Here is a 15,829-nt window from a genome sequence, read left to right on the forward strand (position 1 = left end):
TTCTTTGGATCAGATCAAGGACATAAGATATGACTCTCATTCTCTAAAAATCAAACATTTTCCAACTTTAGCATTATTTAAGGAGCCCTGTGTTCTCTCTATTCTGCCAGTTTATTATTGCAGAGCAGGCTATAGAGAAATCTATTTGCTGTTGTTGTCAGAATCTCTTACTGAAAGGTATTATATATAGCACAGTGGTTTATAACATTGATTCTAGAGGTTACTTCAGTTCAGTTCAGTTGAGGACAGATTTTTAAAAAATAATGGGAATAATAATAGCATGTATATCATAGGGCTGTGATGTGGACTACCTGGGTATTATGTGTAGAGTGCTTAGTAAGTACTTATAAATATTAGTTGCTGTTATGTTGTTGTTGTTTGGTAGTCTAGTCTTGGGGTTTAGAGAATTGGAGAATATTGAGTAGAAACTTTGGGCCCTGCCTTAAATGTATGGCCTTGGCTTGGGATGGGGATAGACTTCAGTAGGGGATAGTCTCTTAGTTGTGGGAATGTGGACCTTGGTGACGGACCCTAATATCATCATGAGACTTTCCCAAAGTGTGACTTTGTACTTGTTGAGAGGTGTTAGATTTTTTTGAGAGAGCATTTCCATTTTAAGACTTGTAGAGAATGGGGTTCTGAAATAGGGGCTGTGAGAGGCTAGAGATTGGGCTAGTATATGAAGAGGAAAAGTAAGTGTAGCTACTAGGTGGAATGAGTTTGCGTGAGTAATTAGAACAGTGGCTTTCACATTTTTTAGACCATGATCCTTGATAACATAGATTTTACATTGTAACCCATCACATGTGTTTGCATTTGTACAAATTTTAGTAATAGATGTTACAAACACATAAATTTCACAAACAATTCTTACCCTTACTATGTGTGAATCACTTAGATATTTTCTTTTCTCTATTCTATTTCATTCTATTTCCCTTTTAAGAAAATGTTGGTCCTGACCTCCTAAATTGATTTTATGACTACTGAAAAATTGTGACCTGCAGTTTAAAAAGCACTGGTTGGAGTATGAATTAATCCTTGGAATGTTATCCCAGAAAAACAATTTGACATACTTTGTCATCTAGATGAACGTGAGGAGCTATCTCATCAGAGTTGTTCTGGAGCAGGGAACCAAGACTTTTGCTTACTCTTTGGCTCCCTTAGCTGTCAGTGTTTAGCCCCACAGTTTACTTGGTAACTTGGCTCTCTGCAGGTCAGGCTGTATTTTGTCAGATGGTTTCTTACGCGTTTGGGCTTATCTCCTCCTTTAGATTTGGAAGCTAGGTCCTGGAGGACAAGACCTATAATAACAACTAACAGTTCCATAGCACTTCCTCTGTGCTAGGCACTTTTTTGTTTCACATTTAATCTTCACCACAACCTATATATTAAGTACCTTAATTATTTTCATTCTACAGATGGAGAAACCAAAGCATACAAAAGTTCACTAGCTTACCTTTAGAGTCCTTCTGCAGCTTATCTCAATGTCTTGTATAACATCTGCCATATAAACGATTTCATTAATAGTTAATGAAATAAAATTAGTTTCTGGGCTTATTTTCTTACCTTTCCTTATGGCTTTTCTCACCACAAGGTTATTCAAGTGATTAGAGAGTAGTAGAAATTGAATAAAAAATGGTGCTGAACTTTGTCTAAAGAAGGGGTATAGAATTTACTTAAATTGATTAATCAAATTAAGAATTTGAATAATGACAGTGCTTTAAGCCCTAACATTAAGGCTCTGTCATCTTCAACAAGCCTGGGTTTGAGAGTGTATAATGTTGCAGAAATGCCCATATGTCTGTAGCTCATTAATTTAACGATTTGAGATCCTTAAAATACTGCCTTCCAATCCCCGGCCCACTGCAACAGCTGTTCTATTCTGGCCCACGCCTTCTGAGTTAATAGTATTTCTGTCACAGGGTGAGTTTTCAAGATGGTATGTACACTTTCTGCCAGAGTGTTCGCTGCTGTCAGGCCTCAGGCTTGGACGTTGCAATTTACTTAGGGGGAGGGAGTTTGGTGCTTGTCACTGAGGAGAAACAAGGTGCTCTCTGGGGCTCTGATTTGTTACAGGCTGAGTGTGAATGATGTCAGGCAGATCAGAGGACAGCTGATTCATTTGGGATCTGGGACTCCTCACTCTCTCACTGCTGCCTCCTGGCTCTTAGATCTTTGCATAAGGGGGATGGGTGGGGACTGAAAATTATGTTTTTGAAGAAAAGTGCTTTAATTTTTCTCTTAAGTTTGGGAAGTCTTTGTAAGTTTCCTTTGGCTTTTAGACTGCATAACCCTTGTGTGAGAGAACTTCCTGCCAAGACTCCAGTATAAGAGGGCAAAAGTTTGAGTAGCCAGGAAAATGATGAAACGGAGGAGAGAGAGACTGGGAGCACCATGCCTGCGGATTCAGTAAGGAGGCTGGGGTCTCTGAGTGGAAACTGGCAGTTGTCAGGAAAAGAACTAATGACAGTTAACACACTTTCATTTACTTGGATAAAGACTTCACTTTTGAGATGTCTGTCAGGAAGAGGGCTGAGCTGGCTTCATAAATTCAAGGTCAAAACAGTGATTGGTGGCAGGGACAGATGGGGTTTCTAATTCTGAAAATTGAATTTGATGTTATTTTAGGGGTTCATAGATACTTGGGGAACTGGATTAACAACGAAAAGGGATTGGTTTTTTTCCTCCCTTGAAAGCAGATGTTTAAAGTTAGTGTCAAAGTTGCATATACAAGCCCCATAAATGTGAGGAAAAAATGGAAATGAAAGTACCTCTTTCATTGACTAGAAGGGGTATTGTATTTCTGCTCCTGGCCTGCCAGCTCAGGACCTCAGATCTACCTAAGCCTGAGTTCTTTAAAGTGTGACCTGAATTTTATTTCTGTGTTGGCTAAAACAGAAATGTACTTAGGTGAGGATTTCAAAGCTGGGAAATGGAAGAATCCTTCTTCCACTTCAGGGTAGCTTTTCTAAGAGCTCGATAGACTCATTGAATGAAGAGGTGCTGAGTGACTTTATCAGGCAATTAGGGAACCAGGGGAAGAAGTTTCCTAAAATTCATTTTACCTTAGTGATCAGCTGCCTTGCTGTAACTCACAGGGCAGAGGGAGTACCGTTTTCTTCCCCTGAACTTGAGTGCTTATCCAGAGACAGCATGGCGTACTCAAGTAGATGGCTTCTTCCGTGTGCTTCTTTTGAGTTGTAACCCTTCCGTGCTAATGGATACTTATTGATTGAATTAACGGTTCTACCAGACCTTGGAAAATCAGACTTGTTCGAAGTATATAATTGGAAGGATTGGCATACAGTTGACCCTTGAACAACATGGGCTTGAACTACACAAGTCTACTTATACAGCGATTTTTAAAAAAATACTGTAAATATATTTTCTTTATAATTTTCTTAATAACATTTTCTTTTCTCTAACTTACTTTATAGTAAAAACACAATATGTAATGCATATATAAAATATATGTTAATCCACTATTTATGTTATTAGTAAGGCTTCCTTCCAGTCAACAATAGGTTATTAGTAGTTAAATTTAGGGAGAGTCAAAGTTATACACGGATTTTTGACTACACAGGGGTTGATGCCCCTAACCCCACATTGTTTAAGAGTTGACCGTACTTTTAAAAAGGTTTATTCTCATACTAAGACTAGAAATTTAAGTCTTAAGCTTCATCAATTAAAGTGCAATTTAAAGTAAAGATGACTAATTAGCAAAATTGAAAATTTTTAAATTGAATTGGTAGTTTTAAGAAAACATAAGTAGTCAAAAATCATGCTCTCCATGCACTGGTGTTGGTAATCATTGTATCTGTTTTAGTGACTTTGAATTTAGATTAAGAAAATTCCCTTTGAGGAGCTAATAGTTTACAAATTACTATAACTTTTTCAAACAATACTTTCTAGACTCTAGTCCCACTGTATAACCAGATTACAGAGTGGTAATTGGGAACAAAAGGAGAATGAGATTTGGTTTTCATAAATTTTTATAATCCTAATTATATATTCACCAAAATGGCTGAAGCCTCATTTTATGTGATAAGATTTAAGTCTCTAAAAATTTGTATAAGCAATGTTAACAAGAACTTAATGTCTTACTGTATTAGCTCTAATTAGCTCTAGCTTATGTATACTTTTGAAATAGCTCTTTAGAAAGGTGAAAATTCTCTGAGCAATTAATCAGAAATTACTATTTTTACTTCTTATAATTTTAAAAAATATGTTAAGTTTGTGGAAATTTGGGCACACCTGTAATTTTAAATAGTTCTCTGCTCTTTGCTTTCCTGTCCTATTATGTCCTCATATTGTGTGCTCTTCTGAGAAATATGCTGAAGCCAGCTAGAGGGATAATATGTAGGGCAGTGAAGATTTCCTTTAAATATATGTAATTAAACATAAGTAGAATGTCATATAGCCATATCTAAACAGTTAGTAATAACAATACAGAAAGCTAAGATTTTAAAAAGATCAGGTGCTTGCACATTTTTTTTAAATCTTGGAAACAAAATATTGTAGTTTAATATGATATTTGTATAGAAAGCCATGCCACTACTGTTGTACATTAAATGCTGTGGACTTGTCAATTATTTTCATCATCTGTGACATATCAATCATCAACAAAGTAGAAATCTATATTTGCTATCTGTCTGTCTTCAATCTAATGATCTTATTAATAGTCTTCATTAGGACTTAACACATCAAGATAGTTAGATTGTTTTTAGGGGAAAAAAGTAGCCTGGAAAACTAAAGTTTAAGTAGAAGTAAAATTTATTATACAGAGTTAAGTAACATTATTTGATATACTCATTCAGTAAAAGTTAACTAAATAAGTTAGTGTTATTATAGATATAATCTAACAATTTATAAACTATTGAGAATGTTTTTATGGACATAAACATTTTTCTAGGAAGTTTTAGTCATTGAACACAAAATATTACCTATTGCTTGCTCATTGATAAGTTGTAGTAAATGTGCAATATTTTCCCAGAAGCCAATTCTAAATACTTTGAATACCCAATGCTTAACTTTTTGATTTAAATTCTGTAGATTAAGTTTTAGTCTCAATGGTCATTATGTACCAACGTTGGTACTGAGATATGATATTTGAGAATGATTTTTGACCACTTACTCTTCTTAAGCCTGTTGCCTAAATTAACCCACTTTGAAGATGTCTCTTTTTGGTTAAGAATGATCACTGACTTTGCCTTTTCTACTGTGATACCTTGTCAGAATCTCTACTCTTTGCCGAGGATCTGAAGTAAACCAGCACTTCTTTTCACCCACATCGGCTCCAGCCCTATCCCTCATTAAAGTCCCATATAGTGCTGATTGTGCTCTGGCTGCTTCTCCTCTTGCCTTTTTCCTGAACCCACAAGCCCATAGCAGTCCTGGCAGTCCCTGTTCCAGCCGCCCACTGCAGTGGAGGTAAGGAAACCTGCTATGGTGTAATCGTGGGTCTGGGTGCTTGCTTCTGGCCTAATAGGTAAAATCCAAACCTTTCTCCTTAATAACGGGGAGAAACTGAGTAAAAGTCATGGCCTTGTTGTAGAGAAGTGTAAAAGGAATTTTACAGATTGCTGCTGCATTCAGGAGAAAGTAGGATATCTATTAGTAGATAGTTGTGTGCCCATCCTGACTGCAGTCACTCAATAGGAGAGGCATAACATGACAGAATGCTAGAGCTCTCTAAAGGTTAAATAGTTCAAACGCCACATTTTACACACCAGGAAAATTTGATTCCAAAACAGTTTAAGCGATTTGTTCAGATTGCTGAAAATAACAGTACTTGAGTGTATGCTATGTGCTGGGCACTGTTTTAGGTATGCAGGACAAAATGATGAACACAAAGAGATAAAAGTCCCTGCCCTCAGGGAGCTTAGATTCTAGTGGAGGGGGACAACAAGTTAATGAGTAAATATGTAACAGATAAAGATAAGTGATACTGAGAAAATATAGTAGAATAAAGGTGGAAAGGTTGTCATTTTATATAAGATGGTAAAGGAGGTCCTCAGTGATAAGTCGACATATGAGCAAAGAACTTAAGGAAGTCATGGAGCCAGAATAGAGGTATCTGAAAGGAGAGTGTTTCAGACAGAGACAAAGGTAACTGCCAAAGGCCTGATCTAAGAGTTTGCTTCATGTGTTCTTTGTGCAGCAGAGTCCAGTGAAGCTCATGTGGAATAAGTTAGGAGATAATAGGTGGGAAATGAAGTCTGAGATGTAGTGGGGAGCCAGATGAAGTAGAACTTTAAAGTCATTATAAGGATTTTTGTTTTTATGCTGAGCAAGATGAGAAACCTTTAAAGAGTTTAAAGCAGAAGAAGTCATGATCCGACTTTGATCAACAGGATTACTAGCTATAGGTAGAAGGCTACTGATATAATCTAGGTAAGGGACGATAGTTGTTTGAACCCATGGTGGTTACAGGTGGTAAGAAGTGGTCAGATTTGGGGATGTATTTTGAAGGTAGAATTGATAGGATTTGTCGATGGATTAGATGCAGAGTTTGAGAAAAAGATGAGGACTGAAGATTTGGGGCTGAACAATTAGAAAGTTGGAATTACCATGAACTGAGACTGGGAAATGGCAAGTGATAGCTAATTAGACATTTAGTTATAGATATGTGAGCTCTGGGCTAGATATATACATAATTAGGAATTGTGTGTAAGTGAAATAAATCATTAGATTTATGAAGTCCTGCCGTGAATGACTATTGATAGAGAATGAAAAAATATCAATTTTGAGCCATGGCACATCTGACTTTAAGTGGTTGGGGAGATGATGAACTAGCAAAGGAGAAGCTGAAAAAGAGCAGCCCTTCAGAAAGGAGAAGAACCAACACAGAGGTATGGAAGCCAACTGAAAAAAATTTTCAAGAAAGAAAGTATGATTGATCAATAGGTATTTGTTAAGCTTTTCATTAGAAGAAAAAAGTAACTTGGAAAACTAAAAATTTAAGTAGAAGCACAGCTTATTATACAGACTTCTATGATATTATTTGATATAGGAGCTCAAATTTTACAGTCAATTTAGGGCAGTGGTATACTGACATAGGACGATGTTAGAGGCTGACTTCTCCTGAGATCACCCCTTCCAGAGGTACGAGACCTTGGTATGAGGCTGAGAAAGATTATAAGTTGGGTAGCACCACAGCCTAAGGTATGCCCTGTCTTGGCACATGACTTCAAGTACTATCTCTTGAACCTATGGTCTTAGGGCAACCTGAAGCAGTGTCTTGCAGCTTTGGGTTGAATGTTTGTTAAATTTCATGTTTTTTCTTTCTTAGACTTGGTTACATGCCTGGCCACTATATTAGTGTTTCATTCCATTCTTTTGTATCTGGCAAGTGATATAGCAAGATGATTTTACTTTGTTGTTTGCTCGATATGTTTGTATTTCTTTAAAGCTCCTTAAATTTTGTTCTGGAATACAGTTAAATTGTTTGGGAATAGTTTGATCCTTTCAGGGATTACTCTTAGGCTTTGTTAGTGGGCCCAGAGCAGCCTCTGGGGCTAATTTTTTCTTAATACTGAAGCAATACTTTCTGAGTACTCAATGCCCATGCAGTATGCATTTTTTTCCACTCAGGCTAGTGGGAATATGATCTATTCTTGGCCTTGCGTGAGCTCTGGGGAGTGTACCACCTGCTAATTTTCTTGAATAGTTTCCTATCCCCATGCACTGATAGATACTCAGCTGAAAACTTGAGAGGAACCCACTGCCAAGTTCTCTCTCCTCTGTGGAGCTCTGCCTTCCAAATTCTAGTGACCTTAGCCTTCCCAAATTCTTAATTCTGTCCCTTCAACTTGGGAGACTGCTTGTTTCGTATTAGGTACCAACTTCCCGTGTTGCATCCTAGAGCTGTTCTCTAGATAATAAGCTGGGGCAATCTTAGAACTTACTTTGGGTTAGTTTTTTTTTTCTTCAGTTTTTAAGGTGCAAGGGTAAATCTGGTCTCTGTTCCTCTATCATGGCAGGAGACAGAAATCCAATCCACCTAATATTTTGAGATCACGCTTCTACCATCAGAAGTGAAGATTGAGATTATTGGTAACTGATTCACATGTTAGGTAAACTTAATAGGAGAAAGACAGACTCTGTTTTACCTTGCTTAGTCAAGAAAAGTTGAGAAATGAAACAAGAATAAGAATAGGTAGCATTTGCTGAGCATTTACTGTATACTAAGCATTTTTCTAAGTGGTTTGTATGTGTTGAAATTAATCCTCAAAATACTCTGATAAGATGATAATACAAGTTCATTTTAGTGATAAAATAGATAATCCAAGTAAATCTGTTTTATCGCCAAAGACACTGTGGTACAGAGAGGTTAAGGAAGTTATGTACGAGCAGTAGAGACTGGCATTCGGCCCAAGAGAATCGTACTCCAATGTCTTTGCTTTTAACCACTCTGTAATGTGTTAACCACTGCTGTAATGTTTCTGTCGAAACGTGCTATCAAGTATTTAATTAATAAGTGAATAAACTCTGAGGACTTAATACCTCCCAGCTACCATTCTAAGCATTTAAAAATTTCACTTTTTATAGGTCACTCAATTCTCACACCAATTCTGTGAGGTAGGTAATATTATAATGCTCATTTTGTAGATGAGGAAGCTAAGGCACAGAGAGATTAAATAAATTACTCAAGACAACACAGTTGGGAGTGGTAAAACTGGAATTAAAACCCAGGTAGTCAGGCTTCAGATATATTCTTAACAATTATGCTATTCTGCTTCTCTATCTAAGATACTCCTTTATGTAGTGTAGTATTTTCTGAACCTGAATAATTTTGCAGCCCCAGGTCTTCTCTTTTCCCAGGTGACATATTCATGACATTCTTTAATAAATCCCCTTATACTGGGGTTGAGAATTGGTATTTCACAGTCCATTGTCACTTCCAGGCCATCACCTTTATATCTTCTTTCAAAAATCTCTATTCTTTTAGGCTTATGACATTTCATTTTATCTTTTACCTCTGCTCGTTGCTGTCGTCCACTAACTTCACTTTGTTCTCTGCATTTACGTTCAGAGTCTAGGACAGAATCAGTGCCTAGTGAACACGACAATGAACCTAAATTCTACAAAACCCTTACCACATACATGTGCCTATTGAACATTGCTGTTATTAAGCAATTGAGCAAATTGTAAGTGGAAAGAAGAGAAAAATGATTTCAGTAAGTAATGTGAATAAGTGAAGAATTAAAAATTGAGAGCCACTGGCAGTAGTGAACTTGACCTTTATTTGAAAATAGACTCAGGAGAGGAAACTGAGGTACATACACTGCCACCTTTCAGTGGCCATATTTGGATGTCTTTTATCCCCACCGAGTATAACTGTTATTATGGCTGAATTATGTCCCCCTAAAATTCATACATTGAAGTTCTAACCCCGGGTACTTAGAATGTGATTATATTTGGAGATAAGGTCTTTATAGAGGTAATTAAAGTTAAACAAGGTCTTTGGGGTACACCCTAATCCAATATGACTGGTGTCCTTATAAGAAGTGAAGATTAGGACATAGACATAGAGGGAGAAAGCAGCTATTACAAGTCAGGGAGTGAGGCTTCAGAAGAAATTAACCTTGCAGACAGACACCTTCTAGCCTCCAGAACTGTGAGAAAATAAATGTTTGTTGTTTAAGCCACCCAGTCTATGGTACTTTGTTAGGGCAGGCCTAGGAAATTAATACAGCTATTGAGGCTTATGGCTGCATTGCCCGAAAACAGTGTCCCTTTACATGGCAGTTAGAACTGGCCCTGCTCAAAATCTTAACCCTTTAACTGCATCTTAGTAATGTGCTTAAGACCTTACACATTGTTGCCCATAATAATTTGAGGGACAATCAAGACAATTTTAAATGATGCCCAGTCTAACTCAGTGCTACATTTCTGTTTGTTCCCTTGATGAGAAGTGATGGGGCTGTTACATAGACTGGCCTTGATGCCAGCTCTTAGTGTCTTAAATAGGTATTGTGTTAAAAACAAGAAACCCTCAGTTTTCTTCCTTCTATATAGGGAAAAACCCAGTTCTTCCCTACTTTGTGTCTCCTTTACTATTCACATAGAACACTTGACTTCTGACAGCTGTGAGCAGCAAATGAGTGGAGGTTTTACCCCAGACCAAGCAATTCTCTATGACACCAGTGGGGTGTCCTACAATTTAGCTCAATTCTAACACTGTCTACCTGGAGATAGCACCAAATCCACAGGTTAAGGGCTCAGTCCCACAGAACTGCTCCCAGTCACAAGTACTACACTCCCAGGTTACCCACAACTTCTGTCTGATTGGGCTATAAATGAGAGGTTCCCACAACCCCCTTCTCAGGTTCGATTAATTTGCTAGAGTAGCTCACAGAACTCAGGAAAATACTTACTTACATTCAGCAGTTTGCTAAAAGATATGATAAAGGATACAGATGAATAGCCAGATGAAGAGGTACATAGGACGAGATCTGGGAGGGTCCCGAGCTCTGGAGCTTCTGTCCTGTGGAGTTAAAGTGCGTCATCCTCTCAGTATGGGTGTGCTCACTAACCCTGTACTGTTGAGATTTTACAGAGGCTTCTTCATATAGGCGTGATTCTGTACTAACTCAGTTTCTACTCCCTGTCTCTGCTCTGGAGGATGGGAGGGGAGTGCTGAAAATTCCAAGCTTCTAATGATAACTAGGTCTTTCTGGTGACCAGTCCCCATCTAAGAGCCATTTAGGAGCCCTCAGTGGAAAAAAAGATGCTGCTACTGCTCTGCTCTGATCACTTAGGAATTTACAAGGGTTTTAGGATCCCTAGTGTGTGTGCATGTGTGTGTGATTTTTTTTCTCTATTATCTCACCGGTATAATCAACTGTAAGAGGCCTAGTAAATATAATTGTGATTTGGGTTGCATTAATTTTTCTCCATTAGTTAACTTGGATGTCTTCTAAGAATGTGATTCTTGCCTATTTATCGATCAGCACTCAGACATGGGTGTTGTATTGTTGGCATACTCTGCTTGAAGGAGTGCTAGGCGTGGTCTGTGATGTAACTTGTGTCCCTGAAGAGAGAGGGGGAAGCTATGTCAGTAGCTATTCACTAGCCTAGCTTTAGGCCTCCTTGGGATATAAATTTGATATTGGCAACTCTCTAGAACATAGAGTGGCTTGGGTTTTGAATCAGTTTTGAATTGCCATAGACTTCTTAGGACCTAAAGTGGGAGGATTTGCAGTAAGAAATCCTTTTGAGTGATGTCTCTATTGGAAGGATCCTAGGTCTGGCCCATTCCATTCTGCATAGGAATTCCTTTAATACAGTATCTAGCAAAAAGTTATTTAGCTGTGCTTGAACATCTTCAGCAACAAGAAGTTCACTGAAGTTTGCAGCTGGTACTAATTCAGCCCTCTTGTCCCTTCTCTATCAGATGTATGAAAGGCTTTCTGCAGACTTTTATGGCAAAGGACAGGTGTTCCTTTGGGCCTTTTCCGAAACCAGGCAGCCTTTGAAATCCCTTTTTGGTAGTGTCAAGATTGTTTCCTGCCAGAGAGAAAGTGTTATTTTCATTTTACCAACACCTGCTTTTCTTGTCTTTCTTTTTTAAACAACTGCTATTCAGAGTAATTCTAAAAGAGGAACGTCTTCAGAACTTGTTCTTATTCTGACCCTGTTGTAGGCAAATTACTTCACTTCTTTCTGCCTCAGTTTTCTAAATCATTTAAATAGAGATAGTAATAGTATTTCAAGGGTTGCTGTAAGGATTGAGTTAATACATATAAAATTTTTTAGAATATTACCCAGGCTGCTATAATAGTTATTTTGCTGCTGGCTTTGTTGGAAATTTCACATATTGCTGATTCTAACACTTTATTTTGCTTTCGTTAATTTTCTTTTTGCTTCCGTAAGTTTTCTCATATTCTTATTTTTCCGTGGATAGCTCTAGGTCTCACTCATTATGTCCTGCCTGTCGAAGCTTTGTTACTGCGTAAGATAAGTCAGTGGCAACTGGACGCCCTCCTGCCCTCTCACGCAGTGTGACTAATTGTTGCTGCTGAAAACTGGCCTCTTGGGGTGCATTAGGGCATGGACTAAAATGAGAAACACTTTGAAATACATTATTTTAAAGGGACTATTCTTGGCACTGAGAAAAGTCCACAGCAATAGTTTCAAGGGGTTTCATTTTTCCTCTCTTCCTTTGGAAGGGAAGGAACAACTTGAGAGTATCTATCTTCAAGAGATGTGATTCTCCTCTTAGAGAAAGGAAAGCTTTTGTTTGTTTGTTTGTTTGTTTGTTTGTTTTAAAGGAACGGTAAAATATAAAGACTACTAACTGTGATTTAATCTCAGGACATTTGTCTGGCAGAGAATTTTTTATAGATCCTGGCTTCAGGTGACTGAATAAACAGTTTTAATTGGCAATGCCAAAGGCTTGCTATTGGATGAAAAGCAGGAAGCTAAAGGTTTCTAGGATATTTCTGTTTCTAGGACTAGGGAAATTCTTTTTTTACTGAAAAACTTACTCTCTGTTTTAAGCATTATATTATGGAAAATCTCAAAAACATTCCACATTAGAGAGAGTAGTCATACATCCCCAATGTCTATATTATCAGCTCATGGTCAGTATTATCTACATCCCCACCTGTTCTTCTCTCACCCTCATTATTTTAAAGTAAATCCCAGACTTCTTGTAAATATTTTAGTTTCTATTTCTAAAAGTAAGTACTTTTTAAAAACATAAGGACATTATCATTATCACCTCTAAAACAATTAATAATAATTTATCAATTTCATCAAATATCCAGTAAGCCTTTTCACAGTTTTTTGGAATCAGTATTCAAACTATGTCAGTCCATTTCATTTAGTCAATATGTCTCTTAAGCAGAATGACAATATAATTTATCGTGTAAACTAAGAAACTTTTTTGATAATGAAAGGGGACTCTATTAAAAATTATACTTGGGATAACAGGAATAAACCTGGATTATCATGGACAAATTAGGATGTCTGGTCACCCTACTTGTAAGTTTCTTTTAATCTAGGCTTTCTCATCCTCTTGTTTTCCTTTTTGCATTTTATTTGTTGAGGAAATTGAACTGTAAACTGAGTTGTTTATCCTTGTAGGCTTTCCTACATTCTGGGTTTTACCAATTGCATTCCCGAGAAGTTATTTAACATGTTTTTATGACCTCTGTAGTTTCTGTCAACTAGAGGCTTGATCTGATTCTGGTTTGGTTTGGGGAGCTGGGGAAGAATACTTAATGATTGATGCAGTATACAAATGTCAGAAGGCCGGTGATGTCAGGTCTCTCCCGTATTTTGCTAGCAGTGACCATTGATAATTATCACCTAGATCTATTATTTTACTAGGAATTTACAAAAAGCATACTGTTTCCATTCACTTTCTACTTATTAGCTATAGTGCTTACACAAAAAGAATTTCCCCCTTGTTGTTTATTTGTTACCCTTACTCTTGAGTCAACTCAGCTAGACCTTTTTTTTCCTGGGCCTTCAGCCTAAGGCCTGAGTCTCATAAGTGACATAGGCAGTGTTTCATACCTGCGAATTTCTGCTTTGTAGTACTAAGATTGTTTGCTCAGAGTAATGCAGTAGGAGATACATATATGAAGGTTTTTTGGGGCTTGCCATTTAAGTAGTTGCTAACTGAATGCTCAGCTGAGGAAAACCTTGGCTTGTCTTTTGACTGAGTAGTAATCATCCTGAGGCTCCTTGTTATGTAGGTACCCTGGATCCAGACAGCAGGAGCCCAGTAACTCAGGTAGCCACAGAGATAGTTGATATTCGGTAACGTTTCTGTAGCAGGGCCTCTTGTAGCAGCTTCTTTTTCATGCCTATGATGCTGCAAGAAGAGGGGCCAGTGTTGATCTCCATTGCCTCTGATGAGGGCTATTCCCTTCTCTGATCTTGGTAGGTAGGATAAGTTTGGGGCTAGAGAGTTATGCTGTTGAGGAAGTAGCTCACCAGGCGAAGAGTCAGAGACACAAATAATTTTTAACAATAGATCTTTGGTATAGAAGAAGTGATTTTTATTGTATATCTTTAGGATAAATTCCTAGAATCGGGTTGCTGAGTCAAAGAATTAATGTAGATATAGTTTTATTAGGTATTGTCCAGTTTCCCTCAGTAGTGGTTGTCCCATTTTGCATTTCCGACAGCAGTGTAAGAGAATGTCTGTTTGCTCACAATCTTGCCAACAGAATGTATTATCAAGCTTTTGACTTTTTTCTGACCCTATAGTAAGAAATGGTATCTCAGAGTAGCTAACTAAAAAGTCATACTAAAAGGTTCCTTAAGGATGAAGAATTTATGTCCCAACCTTATGTGGAAGAAATTAATTTTCCTGTCCTAGGAACTTCATCCATTCATTTCATTCAGTTACATACTAGACCCTTTGAGCAGGAGAATAAGCTCAGTTGTCAGTAGGAAAGTTCCCAGCTTATGGCCGAGTGAAAGAAAATGCATTTTATCCAGTAAGCTTTCAACCTTATTCACCTCTCTTGCAGCCATTCCCAGAACTTTTCAGGTGATTGCTCTGGACTTCAACATACATATTTTTAAAAATAATTTCAAAATTGCATGAATAGTTCAAAGAGCCCCACCTCTGCCACAGACCAGTGGTCAGCAAACTACAGCCCATGGGGCAGATGCAGCCTGTAGTCTGTTCTTGTACAGCCCATGAACTAAGAATGTATTTTACATTTTTAAAGGGATGTTAAAAAACAAAAGCAAGGAAGGGACTTCTGTGAGAAAAGAATGAGTAAAAACAAAAACAAAAACAAATAAATATCAATAAGCAAAAGGCAATAACTGTACCTATTATTAATCACTTTAAATGTAAGTAGATTAAATGCTCCAATCAAAAGATATAGGGTAGCCGAATGGATAAGAAAACAAAACCCATGTATGCGCTGTCTACAAAGACCCACTTCAGATCAAATGACACAGACAGACTCAAAGTAAAGGGATAGAAAAAGATATTTCACATAAATGGAAATGAAAAAAGTCAGGGTAGCAAAGACAAAATAGACTTTAAGAAAAGGCTTATTAGAGACAGAGAAGGGCATTACGTATTGATAAAAGGATAAATACATCAAAAGGAAATAACTTGGTAAACATATACGTACCTAATATAGGAGCACCTACATATATAAAGCAATTACTGACTGACATAAAAGGAGAGATCAACACTCATAATATACACTCATAGTATGGGACTTTAACACCCCATTGACACCAACGGACAGATCTTCCAGAAAGAAAATCAATGAAATAGTGGGCTTAAATGACACATTAGATGAGATGGATTTAATAGACATCTTCAGAGTATTCACCCCAGTGCAGCAAAATACATTGTTTTCAAGTGCACATGGAACATTTTCCAAGATAAGACCACATGTTAGGCCACAAAACAAGTACAAATAAATTGAAGATTGAAATCATGTCAACCGTCTTCTCCAATCATAATGATATGAAACTAGAAATCAACTACAAGAAAAAAACTGGAAAATACACAAACACATGGAGGCTAAAAAAGTGCTACTAATCAATGAATAGATTAATTAATGGGGTAATCAAGGAATAAATCAAAAGATACCTACACACAAATGAAAATGAAAACACAATGACTCAAACTCTGTGGGGCACAGCAAAAGCAATCCTAAGAGGGAAATTCATAGCAATACAAGCCTACCTCAAGAAACAAGAAAAAGCTCAAATAAACAATTTAACCTTACACTTAAAAGAACTACAAAAAGAACAGCAAACAAAGCCCAAAGTGAGTAGAAGGAAAGAAATAATAAAGATCGGAGCAGAAATGAAATAGAGTCTAGAAAAATAATAC

General features: G+C 37.3%; 1 protein-coding gene across 4 annotated transcripts in view; it reads left to right on the top strand.

Annotated features, from left to right (window-relative positions):
- Window positions 1-15,829, top strand: part of MAST2 (microtubule associated serine/threonine kinase 2) — a 172,956-nt gene that overhangs the window by 100,973 nt on the left and 56,154 nt on the right. For 3 of the 4 annotated variants that reach the window (XM_015595180.2, XM_025051926.1, XM_025051925.1), the window contains one exon: window positions 5,236-5,430. The exons of the other annotated variant lie outside the window; for it this stretch is intronic. In XM_015595180.2, the coding sequence (XP_015450666.1) occupies window positions 5,236-5,430 (195 nt within the window). The remainder of the gene's footprint in view (window positions 1-5,235; window positions 5,431-15,829) is intronic. 4 annotated transcript variants of the gene reach the window in all.

Source organism: Pteropus alecto, unplaced genomic scaffold, assembly GCF_000325575.1.
Source record: "Pteropus alecto unplaced genomic scaffold, ASM32557v1 scaffold25, whole genome shotgun sequence".
Taxonomy (NCBI): domain Eukaryota; kingdom Metazoa; phylum Chordata; class Mammalia; order Chiroptera; family Pteropodidae; genus Pteropus; species Pteropus alecto.